This window comes from Corapipo altera, unplaced genomic scaffold, assembly GCF_003945725.1.
Source record: "Corapipo altera isolate COAL_440 unplaced genomic scaffold, ASM394572v1 161, whole genome shotgun sequence".
NCBI classification, from domain to species: domain Eukaryota; kingdom Metazoa; phylum Chordata; class Aves; order Passeriformes; family Pipridae; genus Corapipo; species Corapipo altera.
In genome coordinates this window covers 1550184-1564410 of record NW_020884979.1, presented here as the reverse complement: position 1 = coordinate 1564410, position 14227 = coordinate 1550184, and the positions used below count along the sequence as shown (strand labels likewise).

Here is a 14227-nt window from a genome sequence, read left to right as displayed (position 1 = left end):
CTGTGGGAGCTGCAGAGCTCATCCCTGGTAGCTCAGGCAGTGGATAAACTCTCTTTCTTGGGACCACTGGGAAAACTCTTCTAAGTGACCATTCCATGGTTTCAACTCTCAAACTTCCCAATGGGTAGCAATCAGCAGTCCAGAGATGCCAGTGGGAAAGTGGGTTGCAACTTGCCACCTTCCCACACCCCAGTCCTGGAAGGACTCAGCAGCCAAGCCTGAACAAGCAACCTGCCACAGTTCAGTTCCAGCTGGAGACCTCCTTAACAGCAGGGTTTTGGTTTTTTCCACAGGCTATTTCTGTTTGCCTTTCCTCTCCAGGCAGTGTGTTTAGCACACCCAGCACAGCACCCATCTCCTAGCCCCTTTCCCATCTTCTTTTGGGAGGTAACGATGCTCATGGTACAGCCCATCCCAGGCTCTCCCCATTCCCTCCAGCCTGGCCCTTTAAGTAACTTGACCCTCCGGGCTGCAAATCCCACTCTCGAACTAAAAGGATGGAAAAGCATTTTCCCCCTTCCCCCCGGGTCTTTTTTGCTTTTGAAAGCAACTGTCTCTTCCCCTTTCCCTATTGGTGGGAAGACATGGATCACCAAGGGGCAGAGCAGCTTTCTGAGCATTCCCCTCCCATATCAAGGCAAACTGGCAATTTCCCCACCCCACACTGCTTCTGGCAGCTCTTTTTTCCAGCTTTCCTCCCCTCCCGACGGTCTTTGGCAAAGCTCAGCTGATTTCCAAACCCTCCGTGGCTGCTGGGGGTTGGTACAAAGGTTTAATTATTTGCTTTTCCTTGGGTGTGTAAGGCGGGGATTGGGAGGAGGTAGGGCCCCATGGCCTGACACTGCTAATCTTGCCCACTTTTGTTGTGTAGTCCCTCTCTCGCCCCCCTTCCTTCCCTGTCTCTCGCCCGGCTCCCAGAGCCCGCCATGAGTCCGCAGGCACTTTTGGAATGCTTTTGCCTGCTTTGCTTTTCCTTCGTGAGAACAGCAAAAGGTAAGAGACTTTGGGCTGATTTGGGTCCAGGGGCAGGATGGGGTTTGGATGCCCAGAGAGATGAGATGCTCATCCCAGGGCACGAAGAGCGTCCCTGGCTCCACATAATCCAATATCTCCCCAGACTCCAGCTGGGTAGGCAGGAGTGATTGCCAAACTGCAAATGGCCTGAGCATCTCCTGAGGCAGGGATATTTTGGGGATCCTGGAAGTCCTCCCTGGGGGATGAGGAAAACCAGAGAGCTGGAACTGTTTAAACTGCACACAGTGCAGAACTATAAAAACTCTTCAGTCTGTCTCACTGAGGAAAGCCCCGGGGAATGAGTTGGATTTCCATTGACTCCTGTCTTTTGTTGTTATAACAAAAGCAAACATTTCAGAAGCCCAGCAAGTGCATCAGATTTGCAGGAGAATTTCAAGCCACTTCAGAAAATAGGTTTGACTGGCTTTGTCATGGCAAAGGCAACACCCCACCTCACACACGCTACAATTATATCTGTATACGAACAAGAGAAGGGACTCCAAATAATTCTAGATAAATAAGTTTAAAGCAGGGAATTTGGATCTAAAGCTGCCCCATCAACTTCATTTTGCCTTATCATAAAGTCAGTGATTTAATTAAATTCTCATGGGTAACACATAATATGAAGAATATGGCCTCTCTTCTCCCCTACAAATATTTTTTGTGCCCCAGTTAATGTTGAACAGGCACTGTGAGATATCCCTCTTGTCTGTGGACGTGCTCAGAAAACTTACTTCAGCATTAAAGTGTGTTTCTCTGGCACTCTCTGAAAGTCCTGAAGTGCCCAAGCAGAGCTCCCACTCTGGCCATCACTTCTAAGGCAGAACTGGAAGCCTAAGGTGACACTCCAAGAACACCCAAATATCCAAAAGCAGGCACAGATAATTTCCCATGGAAACCTTTCCATGGGCTATACTTCCACATCAGCATAGAAGTGGCCCTTCTGGAGGCAGTGATGCAGGTCTCAAGCATCCCTACAGGTCTGGGGCCCCTCTAGGATGGAAGTTGCTGGGTGCAGCAAGGGGAGGGATTGAGTTTCGTGCTGGCTTCCCTTCAGCATCCTTCCCTTGCATCTTTCCACAGGGGATTTGCAGCCACTTTCTTTCCAGCCCAGGACACTGTATCAGTACCACTACACCCTGGATGTCCAGATGGACCATGTGGCCCCACCATCCCCTGGGGGAGTCTGGCTGCGGGCTCAGGCGTCGGTCCACGTGCACCGGCTCTGGAGGGACCAAAGCGGGGAAGAGCTGCTCCAGGTGCAGGTGTGCGGGGTGGGAAAGACATCACAGCTGGAATACTCCTCCTGGGAGCACCCCAGGAGGTGGAGCCCTCTTCCCTTTCTAGCCCAAGTCATCTGGAAAACATCCTCTCTGACAAAATCCATTGCCTGCAGGTAAAACACACACCAGCCTTAGTGTGACATGCTTGGTCACTGCTCTCTGCCATCTTCTGCTGTCATAGATCCGTGACCTGGAAGCCCAACACAAGCCAGACGAGGAGAGGAGCCAGGATGGCCCTGGAGGTCCCCCTGCAGAGATTGAACTGAGTCAGGAGGCAAAGGCAGAGCTCCTGAAGCCGGTGTTCATCTCCTGGAACAGTGGGAAGGTTAGCTGGACACCTCCTGGGCTTGTCCGTGCCCTCTGCAAAGCGCTCCTGTGCACATCCCAAATTTTCCCAGCTATGAAGCCCATAGGAACTGTTGCTCCAACTCTGATTTCATATCAGAGCAGAAGGAACTGGACAGAGTGCCCAGTGTAGGACTATCTGGTCTCCCATATGATCCTAGATGGAGCCCCATCCTCCAAAGGGGCTGCAGCATCCCATGTTAAAAGCTCTTCAGTCCTAACCATGGGATACAAGCTCCTTTCTGACCTTCTCCTCTCTAAGGCTTTGGAAAACCAGGATGGGGAGGAAAGGGAAGTTTTGTGAACATGCATCCACAAAGCTCTTGCTATTGAGGGATACAATCCTCCATGAGAAAACTCTTCAGGTGTTTGCAGAGTGTTGCTCAGGTTGCAGGAGAGAGGCCTTTTGGCAGCAGAGAGCCTGCAGGGACCCCAGAGATGTCCCCTCAGCCAGGCACCACCTCTTGCCCCCCAGGTCAAAGCTTTCTACGGGAATGAAGCAGAAAGCATCCTGATCTCCAACTTGAAGCGAGGCATCATCAGTCTGCTCCAGCTGCAGCCCCACGCCGGCACCACGGTGGAGGTACGTGCAGAGCTGGGACCACATCCTACCCAAAAACCGGGGACCATGATGGACCAGGAGAGCTGGCCCTGAAGCACAGCCAGTCCAGGTGCTTCAGCAGAGGAGGCAAAATTCAGGATAAACAGCACGGGCTTTGCTGCTCCAACTGGGCACTGAGCAAGGATGACTGTTGGGAAGGCAGACGACTTAAAATAATCTCTAGACGATTTTCAGGAATGGGCACACTTACAAAATAGTAGTTTTTCCCTGGACAGTAGGAATAGTGGAGAAAAAACTCTGCAAGCATTCCTGCCAAGCAGGATTTGCTTTGCCAGCAGCCAGCAAACAGCTAAGAAATCCCTCCCTCCAGAGCTCAGGGAGGCTGGAGTGACCTGTGAACAACGTGGAGTAATCTCAGAACCCAAAATGCAGGCACAAAGATGCTGCTGCTGGTGTCAGCCTGAAATGCAAAGATGACCTGATGGACTTGGAAGTATCCAGCACCCCCCCAAATTCGGCCCACTTTTCCAGCTTTTTTGTGACTATTTCTATTATTGGGTTGTCCTTTGTGTCTGTCCTCTATACAGGTTGTTTTATTGAGGATGATCAAAGCTGGTCACCCTTACCCACCCTGGTCACTCACATTTGTGTTTCAGGAGGATGCCTCTGGGAGCTGCCAAGTCACCTATGCCGTGTCCAACCACTCCATCACCAAGACCAAAGATCTCCTCAGCTGCACAAAACCAAACTCTGGATTCACCTCTGTAAACAAAGCAAGTTCATTACTCTCTCTGTGGTGGGCTCAGGTCGTGTCAAGTACATCAGGGCCATCCCCCACTTGATGTTTTCTGGACCTCAGACTCGTTGCATTGGGGATTAGGTTGACAGGACCAAAGGCCTCTGTTTGTTTTGTTTAAAGCAGTAGCCCGTGTTCAGCCCTGACATAAATAGATTCAATCCCATAGATCTTCATGCAGTTATAGCTACCATGATCAAAATTGAAGGGTTTTTTAAAATATATAAACTCTACTGAATTCAATATAAAACCAGACATCACCACAGAGAGCCCAGGAGCCCTGGCAGGGGTCTCAACACCGGACAGTAACAGGGTGATATCATCACTAATGCCATTTGCTGCCTAAAACCACCACTTGCACCTAGTCCAGCTCTTCCCCTTCCCCAAGCCCTGCCACGTGTGGGCCCAGCTGCTCCCATAACATCTCCTGGCGCTCCCAAGGCAGAGGTGAAGTCCAGCAAGTGTGTCATTCCTTTCGGAAGGAGGAAATCCAGAGAGCTTCCCCAAGGTCACCACGCAGCACGGCGAGGAAGTTGAGCATTTTTTGGCATCAGCTTGGTGGAAATTGCTGTTGCTTTCCCTTTTGCCTGGGGAGTGTCCTCGCTGATGCTCCCCAGGAACATGCATTGAGGGCCCTTCCTCTTCCCACACCGTGCAGCTGTGTCAGAGCTGACACTGTTGAATGGGCTTGGAGGAAGAGCAATGCTTTGGGAGGCATTTATTCCCAGTCTGCAGTCTCCAGGAACCACCCACACCAGGCAGGAGCATCCCCTGTTTCCTCTGCTGTGGCTGAGCCCAGGTGACACCACTCTGTAATGAAAGTCCATGTGGTGTCACCAGTCTTCCCACATCAGCCACAGGCAAAAGCATCCCTTTGCTGTGGTCCTCTCCTGGTGCTGCCTTCTCCCACATCTGGGAAGAAGCTGGGCTCTTCTAGATTTCCCTTTCCTACATTTTGCAAGCAAAGCAGGTGACTCTGTGGGCCAAAAAGTTCTTTTTCTGCTGATAGAGAGGAGAGAAATCTCCTGAGGAGAGGGCAAGAGAAAAAAGATTGCATTTTTTCCTCCTTGCTTTTCCTTTCTCAAGGTTTTTGGAGTTGAGTGGCAGCCCAGCAGCAGAAGCCAGTATGTGGTGAAAGACAACCTCCTCCAGTCGGCCCTGGCAGAGGAAAGCCATGTGCTGGCTCCAGCCCTGAGGCCCAGCTCCAGCATCAAGATCAGTTCGAGGTGAGTGATGACTCCAGCCGTGAGCCACAGAGGGTGTAAATCACAAAGCTCTTCCCAATGGCTTCTTCTCCCTCCACAGGCAGCAGCTCCAGCTACTGTCTCCTCCAATGCCTGGTCCAGCAGAGGTGTCTGGACAAAGCCTTGAGGATGTGCTGGCTGGCACAGAGGGACGGCACCAGCCCCTGGGCATGGCCAGCCTGCCCTTCAGGAGGGTCTGCACCAACTGCCCGTCGGTCAGTGATGCTACTGACCCCCAAAACTCACCACATGCTCTCCCCCCAACCTGGGCACTTGTAGGATTCGGGGTTAAAACACAGTGGCACTTTTGGAGGGGCAGGATGCGGCCCCAGGAGCACACAGAGCTGGGTTAAACTCATCACAGCTCTGAGGGCAGGAAATATTCCCACTGCAGGTTGGGCTGGAGAGGATAAACAGGGGATTATTTCTACCTCCCCAAATCCTCCAGGCTTTTCACTTAGGAAATCTGGAATTGCAACAACATGATGCTTACAGTTTCTCCTGCTCTTTTCCTGGAACTCACCACAAATTGGGGCGTATGGGCTTCAGCACAAGTCCTCAGCACTGGGGGTGTGAGGCTGCAGTCGATGCCTGCAAGCAGTTGCATGACCCCCTTAGGCACCTTCCCACTCCTACATATTTCCCAAGTATAAACACTATCCCATGATAACGGGGGAAAAGAGGCTAAACCCCACCTAACAAGCCTCACCTTTGCAGCTGAGAGCCCACCTGAAGGCTTTTGACAGATGGGGAGTCAAAACAGACCCCTCGAAGGTGGCGACTGCCTGGCAGTTCCAGAGGTTCATCCGGATGCTGCGCAGTGCCAAGAAGAGAGATGTTCTGGAGCTGCTGAGGAGAGTTCCTGAGGAGACACGGTGAGACTGCCAGGAGCCTTCTTGCCAAAATTCTCTGCGTGTAGAACCCTGGCATGAAGAGTCATTCCTGGCTGAGACATTTGGTGCTGCTCCATACCCCATCCCTGCTCCAGGCAGCCATAGTGCCAATGTACTCTGCTTTTCCTTAATACCCTGCATGGTTTTTGAGGGTCATGCCACTGATGACCTCCCTTTTCTCGCTCCAGCCCCTTCGTCGTGGAGGCAGCAGTGGCTGCACAGTCAACGGCTTCCTTGGCAGCTCTCTCAGAATTCCTGGATTTCAGCAAAGAGGAGCACAAGTCCCTCCTGGAGAAGTTTCTCTATGCAGCAGCTTTCTCTCCCCGGCCTTCGGGAGAGCTTCTCTACCTGGTCTTAGTAAGTACGGACATCTCTTTTCCTCCCTGAGGGTCCTGCATCTGGGATGGATCCACGCCCCATTTCATGCAGGAGGGAACAGCAAGCATGTTTTCCTGAAAAAGGAAAATATGTTTCTGTAGAAATAAATATTCCTGCTTATGGGGTTATTTTATGTATGTTTAATGGGACACTGGTGATGGGAGCTGATGGTCCTCAGAGGAAAAACTTTCAGCAGAGAATGCCTCATGTCAGTACATTACACATAATAAAAGCTTAATTAAAACCACTGTGAAAAATCGGTGGTTTATCCAGTTAAACCGTGCATGGCCTCCTTCAAGGCAGGTAAGAGCAAGTTTTTCCTCACTTTTGTGATGAATGCTCTGAGATAAGAGGTAAAACATACTCCTCCTCTCTATTTTCCCCCATTTTTTTCCCTGCGTAATAATACCCCTTTTCTGATGCCCAGGACAAGCTGGATGGGAAGCAACTGGCCCCTGAGATCTGGGAGACAGGGATAGTTGCCGTGGGCTCTCTGGTGGGCAAGCTGTGCCAGCAGAAGCTGTGTGGGCTGCAGGTGGGTCCTCTGCAAACCCTCATGCTTGGCTTTTTCAGACAGCCCCCAGCTCCAGGCATGCCCAGAATGTCTCCTTCCCCTCACCTCACTCTCCTCCTCTTCTGCCCTCCTGCAAACCCTGAGCAGGAGGTGGAGCGTGGGGTGGAAACCATCCTCAGGGGGCTCAGAAGTGCCGAGGAGGACCCTGAGGTGGTCATTTACCTGCTGGCCCTGGGGAATGCGATGCTCCCTGGAACCATCCCCACCCTCCTGGAGCATGCTGAGGAGGGTCCTGCTGCTGTCACCACCACGGCCATCTCTGCACTGCGGCGATTCCCCGCTCAGAACATCTCCAGCAAGGTAGGAAGCAAAGCTGCCAAGGCTTGGTGTCCTCTTCCCACCCAAAACCAAGCTGTTGGGGTGCTTTTGCACATCACAGCACCGTTTTCATTTCCCTCCTGCATCAGGTGAAACGAGCAATGAGGAGGATCTTCCACGAGAAGAGGAAGAGCTACGAAAAAACATGTCGCCTGGCTGCTGCAGAAATACTCCTGGATAACCACCCCTCACCCATGGATGTCATCAACATCCTGCTGGCCACCCAGGAGATGGAGACAGAGATGGCAAAATTGCTGCTGCTGAAGGTCCAGAACAGCCTGCATGCCCACCACCACCCAGCAAGGTGGGCCTGGAGGGGAAGGTTGTGTTTTCTCCCCCTGCTCTACATCACTGTTTTCCTCCTTCTCCTGTGCACTCCATCTGTAGTTTTTGACCAGAATGCCTTTAAAATGTGCCACCACCACTTCCTGAGGCTGGCATGGGAGCTGCCTGGAAATTCCTGGAGGAAGAAAAGTGATGCAGATGCCACCCAGCCAGCCAGAACCCAGCATCCTTCCTCATCCTGCCCTGTGACAGTGGGACCCAGGCTCGTGTTTTCAGCAGGGTCCTTGGAGGCCAAGGCAGCTCTGGCTGCCAGGGCAGTGCACAGTTTGTATCTTGGTGTATCAGGGTGCTCTGCATTAATCTTCCTATCTGTGCAAAATCAACCAAGCACTCGCATTTTTCAGGGCTAAACAAAAGCTGCACTATAATGTCTGACTGGTTTATCCTAATAAACCAGGGGAGAGGAGAATTCCAGGATAGCCCATGTCTGCTCGTTTCAGTTTTTTGCTCTGGGCAGTCAGCAGCCAAGAGAAACACCTTGGAAATTTATATTTCCTCCTTTGCACAGCCTTGTGTAACGACCACTGACATTTTCTCTTCCTTCCCTCCCAGTGCTGACATACCCTTTCCCTTTTGCTTCCAGGAAGATAATGAAAGACATCATGGGAGTCCCGCAGATAAATAACTACCACTTCTTCTCGAAAGTTGGCACCTCCTCTTCTTTCTCAGGACCTCTGACAGGTGACAGCACAGAGGACATTGATCCCATGGTCCCCTCAGAGGGCCAAAGGAGGGGCTGGCAGGGAAAGGCAGCTCCCAGGAAAGGCTTAAACTCTATAGAATGCCCCAAAATCTCTGTGTGAGGTTTCTGAGCATGTCCCCCAACACCAGCTGGTTACCATCACCTGAGATACAAACATACCCTTCTCTAATACCCTTACAGCAGGAGGGCTAGGCTATGCCACATACTTTTCCCAAATCCTGCTAATTTGAAAGAGGAGCTTCAGCTGGACCTGAAACCAATGGTAAATAGTAGGTGGGAGTTTCTGTGCTCTTCCTAAGTCAAGATATTTCACTCCATTCCTCAGTTCCTTTGGTATTTTTAATAAGCTCTTCAAAAAGGAGAATCCTTATACTGAGATTAAGAAACAAAACAAAACAACAACAAAAAAATCAAACTTTAGAGAGACTGCAACAAGCAACAATTGTTAAATAACTGCTTAATTCTTCATCCCTCAGCTCTCATTTTTGTCCCTCTTCAAATTATCTCAGTCTAGCTTTGTGGGGGTTAGTGAGGGTGGAATAGCCAACACCTGGGAAATAAAAAACAACCTTGCAATGGTGAATCCTTCAAATATTGCAGGAATGGGAGGAGAAGGTGCAAAGTTTTCCCCTGTGGATCATGTAGTTTTATCAGATACAGAATGGCCAACATAGGAGATCCATCCCTACAGTACCAGCCATACCCTCTATTGAGGAGGCTTACAAATTACCAAGGAGCCACCAGCATCCTGCTTTTAGTGACCTCCCAATTCCTGTCATCATTCTGGAGGAGCTTTTCCAAGAAACCACCCTGTCCTGCTGAGCACTGATGTGGTGACACCGGGTGCAGGGGATGCACTCACCATGATCCCAGCTTTGCACCATCCCATCCCCAGCCTCTGTATTTCCACGTCAGCCTTCAGCCCTGCTGCTGCTCTCAGAGCATTTGGGGTTCACCACCGTTCAGTGACTCATGTGCAAAGAGAGATCACAGAATCGTGGAATGGTTTGGGTTAGAAGAGACCTTAAAGCTCATCTAGTCCCAACCCCTCTGTTGTGGGCGGGGACACTTTCCACCAGACCAGGTGTGCCAGGTGCTGTCCAGGGATCCTTCTGGGCATCTTTCTGCCTTTCAGTCACCCAGGACCTGCTTTCCACCTTCGGGCTGGACCTGCTGTTTTTGGAAGGAGGATTCCTGAGGAAGAGCATCTCTGAGTTCTCGCTGCTCAGCCACGGCCAGCGGCTCCGCGCGGCTCAGGTGCACTGCTGGGAGAGGGGTGGGGGTGACAGCACCAATCCTGTGGTGCCACTGCCCTGTCTGTGTCCCCTCCTAACCTTCTTAGCGTGCCTGACCTCACCTCTGCACTCAGTGTGCAGAGATCCCCAGAAATAGTAAATTCATACCCAGATCACCAAAGTGAAGCTGGACACACCTGCTCTGGAGAAAGGAGCCCCCTGCTCCCCCAAAACACAGAGGATTTGACACTGATACCTCATGGTGCTCAGGTTGGATGCCTCATTCAACCCACTCCAGGCTGATCTCCCAATCCAAAGGGTGCCTACCCAAGGGTTGGACAAGCATAGCAACTCAAATAGTGCTGTGGGACACAAAGCACTCTCTAGCTTTGCTCTGTGCCACTCACACATGTCCCACCTCCGTGTTCTAGGTCACCATTGAAGCACAAGGGATGGAGTCGATGATGGGAGAGAACATCTCGGATGGGGAAGAGGAGCCGGAGCTCATGGCCGGGATGTCTGTCACCTTCTTCGATGTTCAGCTGCGGCCGATCATCTTCTTCCAGGGATACACAGACCTAATGGCCAAGGTCCTCTTGAGCAGTGGAGAGCCCACAAGTGTGGTCAAAGGGAACCTCCTGCTGATGGATCATCACCAGGTACAGGATGGGGGGTAAGCAGTGACCTGCCTCCATGCCAAATCCTAGTGAATCCCATAAAGTGAGCCAGTGGTTGTTACTCACCACAGATACAAATCTAAGAGCAAGGTGGCACTGCTGGATGTGTCTGGGTGGTGGTAAACAGCAGGATGGATGGATGGCTTTGCCAAGGGACATAAGTGGCATGGCTGGAGTTCCTCCCTTGCAAACCCTGCTGCAGGTTTGGGATAAATGGTTCCAGCAGCCACAAGTCACTGCCGGTGTGAGCCGCTCATGCAAGGGCAGTGCCCAGTCACAGCAAGCTCTACCTTCTCCATCTCCCAGGTCATTCCTCTGCAGTCTGGTCTACAAGTGACCATCAAACTCCAGGGTGGGCTGGGACTTGACATTTCAGCCGACATGGACGTGGGCATTTGGGAGCAGGAACTGAAAACCAGCATCAACACGAGGTGAGAGGGTGAGGAACTGCCTGGCTGTGGGGATGGGGGTACCTGGAGTCTCAGCACCCAGCACCAGTGTGGGTTTCCACAGTCCCCAGCTCTTCTCCTGGTGGGCCTGGTTACACTTTTCCGTGGCCAGACCTCAAATTAAGGTGTTGATGGAGTTGTTTGGTGCCAGTGTGCGGTGCCCAGCACAGGGCCGCTGTTCAGTGATCAGGCTCATGTGCTTCTATCTCACAGGGGAAGCCTCTCCATGGATTTCCAGGCAGAACTAGACTCCCCTTTCCTCCAAGCCACCCTGAGGAGCCAGACAGAGGTGGAGACCTCAATCCACTTTGACACCACACTGAGGTTTTCCAGCAGCCCCGTGCTCATGTGCCTGCAGTTGAGAGAGGAGCAGGTCCCGTACAGGTAAGTCCCTGGGTACAGTCAGATACTGTAGAAACATCATGATGTGCTTGAGATAAAGGAGGATTTCTTGGGGGGAAGGTGGGAATTAATGGCTGTACACTTATTGAGCAGGGTGGGTCAAAATTGGTAGGAACGGGGGAAGGACAGTGCAAATTCATGACAACATGGGTGGAAGCACCATCCCTAGACCACCAGGAGATGGTGAGTATGCTGGTCTGGAATGAGGTCCACCACCACCACAGCCTCCTGACCATCTTGCTGTTACCTTGTCCCACAGAGAAATCTTCACAGTTTCCAAGTCTGCTGGGAGCCAGAGCAGCACCACTCGAAAAGGCAGGCGTGGCACCATGCCCGGGAGGGAATTTGCCTTGCACCAAACCAACTCCAAGGTCTGCAATCTCCTGCTGACACTGGAAAAGGAATAGGTGAGTCAGAGCACTACAGGACTGGAGAAGTGCTTTGTCTCTGCCACACAGCCCTGTGAACCCAACATGAGCTGCCAAGGGCCCTGCCCAACCCCTCCACAGCCACCTCTGAGTCAGAAAAATGCTGCAATAAGGACACCAGAAGAGGCCACAAGAGGAAATGCTGCAGGACAGCCAGAGGCACCCCTCGCTCGGGGCTGGAGGAGCCAAACCTACCCTCACACCCCAAAGGCTGAGATTTCCCCCACCTGGACTCTTGCCCTTCATGGGGAAGGCCTTGCTGGAAGCCGGGCTGATCCTTGTGAAAAACAGGGCCATGATTTCTCACAGCCCAAGAAACCCTCCCACAAGCCTACACCCCCAAATGCCCCGTTTGCTCCCCATTTATCAAAGCAGTCAGGAGGGAGCACATCTGCAGCCAGCTGGGAGGAAATTCCCAGTGGAGGGAGTGAATGACCCTCTTTTAGCACATGGCTTTTGTGGCTGCCAAATTGTCCAGGAACACGTTAAAAAATATCTCTGGAGGAGGTGTGACATTTTTTAACTTTTTTTTTAGTGCATCCTCAGAGATACTCACCTCAGAATAATTCTCAGGGAGAGAGGCAGAGAAGCAAGACAAAATGTTATATGTTCTTTCTGGCTTAAATGAAGGTGTTTGCATTTATTTGCATGCAAAGGCAACCCAGCTCCCCCCTCACAGCTTGGAGCCATCCTCTTATTCCTGGGGGGAAATTTGCACTCTGTTGCCAGGGATGTGGTTGGTGGCTTCCTGCTCTAGTGTCTGCACCTGAATTTTTCCATGTGTTCTTTCCTTCTAGGATAGGCAGGACTGCAGGAATCATCTGAGGTCATTAAAAACACCTTGAAATTAAAACCCATACGGGCACAAGCATTTTAGTGTTTGCAAAGAGCGGTTTTGAGATTATCAGGACTCCTAGGACGGAGTGAAAACACTGAAAATGGAGAAGTTACAGCTCTAACAGGCACACAGAGCTGGATCTGAAGTCAGCCACACTCAGCTGGGCAACCAAATGATTTCAAAGCTGCCAAGGTGTTTTAAAAGTTCTTCAGCCTTGGGTATTATTATTTTTTTAATGAGGAATTGGTGGTGCAGCCTTTCCTATTGGACAAATAGAGATGTGGCCACCACAGAGGGCAAAAGATCCTGTTTGACTGACATGGTCCCTCCTGGATGTGAGAATCTATCACAGAAGAGTTTGGACCAACATTACAAAGCTGTTACTTCAAGTAAACATCCTTCAGGGTAGACATAATTCAACCCAAACTGTGAAAGTTAAACAGTGGGATCACACCTCCATCCCATCCTCTTCCTCCTCTTTATCAAGACCAGCACATACTAGATGTGCCTTCTGCTGGTGCCTGCAGACTCAAAACCCATCAATCCAGAGGTGACTCCTGCCTGCAGCCTCTCATCTTCATTTTTGATCCAAAGTTTACATATTAATGGAGAAGCCTCTGGCCTCTCTTATCTCCTGAACAGCAGTTCCCCTTCTTTTTTAATCGAGGAAGCAGATGGAGATAAGATTCCCTCCACCCTGCATGGTGGAAGGCAGCGTTCTAGCAACAAAGAGATACAGCAGCTTCCCTTTTCTGCTGATATTTGGGCTCTTTTGGCAACTATTTATGAAAATCACAATTAGCTTCGAGTAAATGTTGTTCTTCTGCTTTGCACTCTGCTCTCAAGATGGATTGTTGTCAGCCACCACCACCCAACACCTCTCCAGCACTGGAGGGAGGCTCATGAAGAAAAAGCAGTATTTCTTCATTCCTCCCTGATAATAATGTGCATTTGAAATATTTTTAACCCTTTTCTGTGTGTTATAAAACGTGCTTTTTAGGGAAAAAGAGAGACATTGAGTATATTGTTTAAATTATGAGCCTGACACTGTAGCACTGAGTCTCCTGGTTTAGGGGGAGGAAAATTGTTTGGGTTTCCATCTGGGGACACTAATTACCAGTGCTTTGGATATGAACTGAAATAAATGCCATGTGCTTTTATATTTTCTCTGTTTGACTCTTATAACTTCTCTGGACACATGGATGGGAAGAAGGGAGAAGCACTTCTGGCAGGAATAGCATGGCCAAAGCTCTCCAGGGACTGTCTAGGTCTGTATTTAAGGTGCCCCAGAGACATGTGGCTAAATGCCCCATCAGGGCTCCAGAACAGGGGTATGAGGGCCAGCTCTGCTCCTAGAACCCCCCAGAGCACCCTTAGAGATGACAACAACCACACAAGAGGGGGTTCCCATGGGGCCAAACCCCTGCCTTACCCTCTCCTGCCAGCTTCTGCAGAGGTATTGGAGGCCATCCAAGACTTTTGCTTAAAATCAGGGCTTCCCCTGCACCAAGGCTCTGCTGATTACAGGGCAGTCTCTTGGAGCTGGCCCCAAGGACACAGAGAGGGGACTTGCCCTCGGGTCTGAACAGGGGGATCCCTGTGTGCCCGTGGGAGGGGGGAGCCCGTGTCACCCTTGTTGCCCTGCTCAGCTTTGCAGCTTTGATAGCAGCTCAGAGTCCCACTGGCTCCCCAGCCTCGCCCTTTCACCAGGACCAGCCTGTGATTTCCCACTCCTCCAGTCTC

The 14227-nt window shown here is 51.1% G+C and overlaps 1 protein-coding gene across 1 annotated transcript; it reads left to right on the top strand.

Annotated features, from left to right (window-relative positions):
• Positions 1–818: 818 nt before the first annotated feature.
• Positions 819–13611, top strand: LOC113957846 (microsomal triglyceride transfer protein-like). Its single transcript, XM_027665663.1, has 19 exons — positions 819–993; positions 2098–2279; positions 2479–2622; positions 3118–3225; positions 3861–3977; positions 5087–5226; positions 5306–5459; positions 5962–6119; positions 6326–6494; positions 6943–7050; positions 7177–7389; positions 7497–7711; positions 8336–8433; positions 9591–9712; positions 10122–10349; positions 10674–10798; positions 11030–11200; positions 11478–11625; positions 12444–13611. The coding sequence occupies exons 1-18, from the start codon at positions 927–929 to the stop codon at positions 11623–11625; spliced, it is 2667 nt and encodes an 888-aa protein (XP_027521464.1). The 5' UTR covers positions 819–926; the 3' UTR covers positions 12444–13611.
• Positions 13612–14227: the final 616 nt, after the last annotated feature.

Bases quoted from the DNA above. Each gene is read 5' to 3' on its own strand.
- LOC113957846 (XM_027665663.1), top strand. From the start codon at position 927: ATGAGTCCGCAGGCACTTTTGGAATGCTTTTGCCTGCTTTGCTTTTCC. The intron at 10,799-11,029 runs GTGAGAGGGTGA...TCTATCTCACAG, and splicing joins AAAACCAGCATCAACACGAG to GGGAAGCCTCTCCATGGATT. The intron at 11,201-11,477 runs GTAAGTCCCTGG...CTTGTCCCACAG, and splicing joins GAGGAGCAGGTCCCGTACAG to AGAAATCTTCACAGTTTCCA.